Raw genomic sequence first — 6,630 nt, 5'->3', positions numbered from 1 at the left:
ACAAAAATGTAAGGGTTTCCCTAATCGACAGACCGACGCTTAGGAGTGTCCGCACGCGTGACGTTCAGTCAAAGGTTGCATGCGGAGATTGAGCGCTTGATGTACATGTTGATAAACTTTATGAAGAGGTTATAGAAATACAACACTTTCTGATATAAAAATCACGGACGCGGGCAGTGGATAATCCGAGAATTTACTTAGGCTTCGATATTTGTAATAAATAGTCAGCGATTAAATATAATATCGTCTTGTGTATGCATTGAATTCTCCTCTGATTTCGCACCCGTTGCTAGATATATACCGAGAGAGGTAAGTCACTGACACAAACATGACCTCTTTTCCTGGATAAATTTTTACACCCAGGGTATTGCTTGACAATTGTTTTGAGAAGGATTTGAAGCAAAATTATGATAAATTAATTAGTTGGAATATGTTTTTAGTCCCAAATATATCATCAAATCACCTAGTTTGTACCCGGGAATGTATCTTTAAAATATTCAATTTACAACAGTGTTCGAGATTTTATAATCACTTTGTAAATTGCGATATGACTTCAGTGGTTAACAAAACTGTGGACGTATAATTTGTTTTAAAAAAAGAAACGAGACACGACTGATACATTACTGTTCCCCCGTACTAATTTTATCAGTGAAACCAATCATCTATTGTTTTAACAAGTGCGTGGAATCTTCAGAAGCACTTCCGCTTAGTTTATAAAGGCTGTCTCTGATTGGTCCACATCATATAAAATAGAAACATGGCGAACATTAGTTGTATTTCATCTCTTCTTCTGGTTGTTTTAGCGATTTTCCGGTCTGTTGGGGCCGACATCGTGAAGGGCTCGGTTCCACTCAATTCTGGCGTGTTTGACAGGGTAAGTGCACTGTTATAAACTGTGAAAAAGCGTTTAGTTTTTCCAAATCGGTTTATTAAATATAAGCATCCACGTGAGTGAAGGGAAATAACTCGTATATAACTTAATTTTCTTTTACTGAATAGGAAATTAGAAATAGTGAATAATGCATGTACTACTTCATCTTTCTGTCAGAGCACCGTACTAACTTACTAAGTCTCTGCCCTGTCTGTAAAAGCAGGGTGGTATATATGTATAATTTTAGGGTGGTATTATTACTGGCAGCCATGGATGTGGTGGTGGCGTGGTGCAGTGATACTGATAGTTAGAAACCAATTCCTTAGCATTTTCAGCCTGGTTTTTCCTTTTCAGTGGGGGTGGGGGGAGCCACTGAGGCTCAGTGAGTACAACGATGGCACACTAACCTGGATTTTCCGGCGTGGTTCCTCCCTCGTCCTTCTCAGTGGTGCATTACCGAGGGCCTATCTAGAGACGTTCGGAATGGATGGGACAAAAAAACGGAAGTCCTTTATACATATTGGCGTGAAAGTAAAATGACCCTTGACAGTTGGAATTGGATATAAGACTAGGTCATAGTGCAGCTGTCAGGGAAAATTTCCCTCATAGACTTATAGCACACTGTATGGCATTGGTCTGTCTTCATTAGCCCAGTCGGAACAGAAAATTAGGACGTTAAACTGTATTTCATTTCTTTAGAATGCTGGTAAAGCATGATAACTTCCCTTTACCCCTGAACTGAAAGGTTATCGAACAGAGAGAAATGGGGTTTAACGTCCACTCGACACAAACTAGGTCATTCCGGGACTAACACATGGTTCAATTTTATTTCAATAATTCGCTTGCGCGTAGGGGTCTTTAGTAGTGGGAGGAAACCGGAGGACCCGGAGAAAACCCACGAGGTTGGAGAGGCCACCCTATTCCTTGTCACATACAACCGGGAAATCGAAACCACGCCAGTTGACTCAATGACAGACCTTATGATACAGCGCGCACGTGCTAACCATTCGGCTATCCAACCCCCCGATTACTGAAACTGATCATTCAATCTTAGTTGTGCGTAATTTAATATTTTATTGTTTTTAATAACAGATAATATCGAAACATAAAGCTGTATTGGTCAAGTTTGATGAAACGTATCCGTATGGTGAAAAACAAGATGAATTTAAAAAGGTTGCGGAGTCCAGTAGTGGACAACCTGATCTTCTTATTGCAGAAGTTCAGATTGCAGGTTGGTTGATATATTCACTTTCATCTTGTCTTCTTAAAGGCTCAATACCAATCTTGTTGTAACTGAATAATATGTCCCAATGTTTATTCTAGTCAACAAATTGTACTATTTTACAATATTCCAATTCATTGATGATACAAATTTCATCTTAACACACCTAATTTAAAAAATTGAAAAAATTCAACTAAATGATTTGAAAAGCCTTACGTAAACCTTTTCAAATGTGTCTTGGATTTAAAAATATTTTCAAACCCTCTGGACAAGTAAAATAGGATGTAATGGATAATTTACACAACAGGTAGGACACATAAACATCTAATACTTAAAATAAGGCTATTATTTATTTTCTGGAGCTGTCAAGCCAGCAAGAGTGTTATTGTCCCTTTAAAAGAACATAGAAATCTTGATGTGGACCGATAATAACCTTGAAATCAAATCTGAATTCTAATTTAGTGAGAGTGATGACACTTGGTTTATTGTTTTATTACATCAATACCAGGACTAAGTTCAGTGATGAATATTTTCTTCCCATGTTAGGAAATTTGATTGCTTGATTCAATAAATGTGCAAGTAATTAATGAGTTTAATCTATTTGTTTTCGGGGTGGGGGGTGGTTGGATGGCTGAATGGTTAGCACGTGTGCGCTGCGCTGTATCATACGATCTGTACGTGACAAGGAGTAGGGTTGCCTGTCCAACCTCGTGGGTTTTCTCCGGGTCCTCCGGTTTCCTCCCACTGCTAAAGACCAAATTATTGAAATAAAATTGAACCATGTGTAAAGTCCCGAAATGACCTTGTTTGTGTCGAGTGGACGTTAAACCCCATTTCTCTCTCTCTCTATTTGTTTTCGGATTGAGGTGGGGAAACATAATCCACACTGCTGGTTTATAATCTTTAAATGGCATTTAGTAACTGGAGAGAGTAAAAACATTGGCTTGATAACGTTGAGAGAATACTATTCGAAATGTCGCCTTAGTATGTGTAAGTAATTAATGAATTTAATCAATTTTTTTATTGTCCTCTGCCTTTCGAAGAAAGTAGGGGACTATTAAAATGGGTTCGTCTGTCCGTCCGTCTATCTGTCTGTCCGTCACACTTTTTTTTTCAGATTTAGGTCAGGGAACATAATCCACACTGTTGGTTTATTGTGTACATGTATGTACTTACCATTTATCTATTGAAGAATTTCTTGGTTGAATTATATTTTATTTATAGATTATGGTGATAAGGACAACATGGATTTAGCTGAGCGATTTAACATAAAAAAAGAAAATCATCCAGTTTATAAATTATTTCTACAAAATAAAGAAACACCCATAGATTATACTGGAGATTTCAAAGACGCTGATGAAATTAAAAAATTTATTATGAAAGAATCAGGTAAGATAAATATTTTATTGGATGTTCCGAGGTTGACTATGACAGCTGTAGTTAAATTAATGACTGTTAGAATCAATACAGATGTCCACAGTTTACATTGTTTGATGTTTATACAACTGTTGAATAGTTGATAACAACAAACACAATCTATATATAGATAGAACTACTTCTCTGTTATCAGTTATGAAATGTTGTTATTAACACATTGTTCCATATATGGAAGTTAATCAGGGGTCCATTTTGCGGGTCATGACCTATAAGTAAACATGACAAAAAATGTTAAATATTTTTATCACTGAATAGAGGCATTCAAGATCTTTCCAAAAATATATACATTTGTATGATTTATTCTTAAATTGAAAGAGTTACAGGATATATTCTTAACTATATGCTTTTGCTAGTCGAAACCCCAAAACAATCCAACGCTTAAAGGGTTAAAGTAACGAAGCATGACATTTTGATTTTGTTTCCATAATTAAATATTTCAATAATCAATTTAAGTACATTTTAACAAGGATTAAGCTGTGGAATATTTGTTATCTTTCTATTAAAGGTGTTATTTTTGCTTTTATTTTAGGTCTATGGTTGGGACTTCCTTCCTGTTTAGAAAAGTTCGACAACCTAGTATCAGAATTTTATAAAAGTCCAGCAGATAAACGAAAAGGCATTTTAGCCAGAGCTGAAAAAGCTGCGGAAGGTTTAGAAGACAAAGCAGAAAAAACCTCAGCTGATACTTACGTTAAAACTATGAGTAAAATATTAGAGAAAGGAGAGGAATTTATAGATACGGAAATAAATCGCGTGGAAAAATTACGGGACGGTAAAGTGAGCGAGAAGAAAAAAGAACAGCTTGGGGAACGATTAAATATTTTAACATCATTTCAGATGCGTATGAAAGATGAATTGTAACTTGATTTTTCTTTTACTCTGCTCTTTTTTTTATCTTTTTAAAACTTTCTATTAATTAATCTAAAAGGTTACTGCCAAACTTTTCTGGACATAATCACCCAGGAAGTCACTTGAAATGTTTTCTTGTCATTCAATATCTATCACTAAAAACAGTAAACTGTCATGTCTCTAAATTCTCTTTTGAAATCCTGATAAAACCAACTTATATATTTACTTTAAATATATTATTTTTATGGGAATAGGTTTTAGAAAGTCTCTTTTTGAAATGGGGGAGGGGGGGGGCAAATGGCTTAATGTTTATCATTGAGTCAAGTGCGCTGTTTCTATACCAAGCTCGTATACAAGGAATCGGGTAGCATGTCCAACATCATGGATCTCCTTTGGGTCCTCTGGTTTCCTCCCACAGCTAAAGACCCCTTCGCCCAAGCGAATTATTGACCTAATTTGTGTCGAGTGGACGTTAAACCCTATTTCTCTCTGTCTTATTTCTAAAATAATAATTTCTGTGTTTTGATTTTTTTAAATGTATCATTCCTGATTATGTTTGATTTGAAAGAGTAATGTGTGTTGTTTATTTTATATTGTTGATTATTATGATTTAAATTGTGAATGCTTTAAAACAAGATTTGGACTAATTTGTTTTGGCGACGTTTCAAAACAAGCCATGTCTGTTGGAAGTTTATGATTTTGATATGTCCGGTGGAAGGTTACGATTTTGATGTGTCGTTTCGAAGATTATCAAGATTTTGACGCGTTGGAAGTCGTTGCGTGGTGTATGTCTGTTTTCGTGATCCCAGTTGGTGCAGAAAAGTGTGACGTAACGTTAAAATACATCTTGAAATTATTAACGTCTTGTTTTACTGTATCCATGCATGTTGTTTAAATGATGAAAAAATGAAGAGATTGAGGCTTTGATGTTTGTTATTTATTTTAATTATTCAAATAATCATGGTGTAATAGGGCAGGTTCCTGTAATTTTTGCATGTATCATAAATTTATCTAATAAACCATGGCACCATAATAATTAAAATGAAGTCAGACATGTCAAAAAAACGGCCTCTTGTTTGGCCATATGGGTCAGTCTGAGGAAACTGGACCTACCTCATAATTAATTAAAATCTATTTGTTTTTTTCTTGGGTATTCTTCAATTCACTCAAATAATTCACCCAACCCATGTATCTTTTTCGTCTAAAAGTTTAAGAGTTACATACATGTAAAGAAAACCCTGTATTTAATTTAGAATTCAACTCCTATATTTTTATATCTAAATTGACTCATTCTCTTTTTGATTAAATTCAGAATAATGGACAGATAAACTTATTTTTATTATGCATTTAGCTGAACTTAACATGGTCGCCAGTTTAAATACTTAAGCTTTATAAATACTCCCCAATGATTTTATGAAAACCCCCCGATTATTTTTTGTTTTGTGCGATATTTTTTATGACGGTTGTTTTTTTTCAGTCTGTTTATTATTTATTGTAGGTGTCGTACATACCAGTAAAATGATTTGTATTTTATGTAATTATTTTGTAACAACGATTCTCATTGGTTATTAAAGGGTACAAGTTTTAAACTGGTTGCTTTCAAATATTTTGTCGACAAGACCCAAAACCCTGTTCCTAATCAAATGGTAGTTTGGAGGTTAGGACACTGGAATCTCGACTACAAGGTTTGAATACCTGTGTGGCCTAAGAAGACCCTTGGGCTTCAGGCCTGGTCTGAATTTGTCAAGGGGATGGCCCAAAAAGGAAAGTAGTTTGGATTGGATGAAAAACCGAGGTCCATACTGGAGTGCATGTTAAACGACCCTTAGCAGTTGGAGTTCAGTGCATGGACACAATTCTTCCCCCACTCATGAGTACATGTATTGTGTGGATGGGACGCCGATACTCCATTCCTTCCCAATCCTAACCATATCGGAGAGAGAGAGAAATGGGGTTTAACGTCAACTCGACACAAACTAGGTCAATTTGGGATATGGTTCAATTTTATTTCAGTAATTCGCTTGTGCGTAGGGGTCTTTAGCAGTTGGAGGAAACCGAGGGACCTGGAGAAAACCCACAAGGTTGGACAGGCGACCCTACTCCTTGTCAGGTACAACCGGAGAATCGAAACCATGCCAGTTGACTCAATGACAGACCTTATGATACAGCCTGCACGTGCTAACCTTCAGCCATCCAACCCCCCATGGATGTAAAAGATCCCTTGCCAATTGGAATCTGATATAGAGTAAGC

At 36.0% G+C, this 6,630-nt stretch overlaps 1 protein-coding gene across 1 annotated transcript; it reads left to right on the top strand.

Annotated features, from left to right (window-relative positions):
• Nucleotides 1–730: 730 nt before the first annotated feature.
• Nucleotides 731–5,968, top strand: LOC126824688 (endoplasmic reticulum resident protein 29). Its single transcript, XM_050554006.2, has 4 exons — nt 731–874; nt 1,964–2,102; nt 3,318–3,482; nt 4,060–5,968. Exons 1-4 carry the CDS (start codon nt 758–760, stop codon nt 4,389–4,391), a joined length of 753 nt encoding a protein of 250 aa, XP_050409963.1. The 5' UTR covers nt 731–757; the 3' UTR covers nt 4,392–5,968.
• Nucleotides 5,969–6,630: the final 662 nt, after the last annotated feature.

The sequence above is a fragment of the Patella vulgata genome, chromosome 6, assembly GCF_932274485.2.
Source record: "Patella vulgata chromosome 6, xgPatVulg1.2, whole genome shotgun sequence".
NCBI lineage: Eukaryota > Metazoa > Mollusca > Gastropoda > Patellidae > Patella > Patella vulgata.
This window is presented reverse-complemented; position numbering and strand designations above follow the sequence as displayed.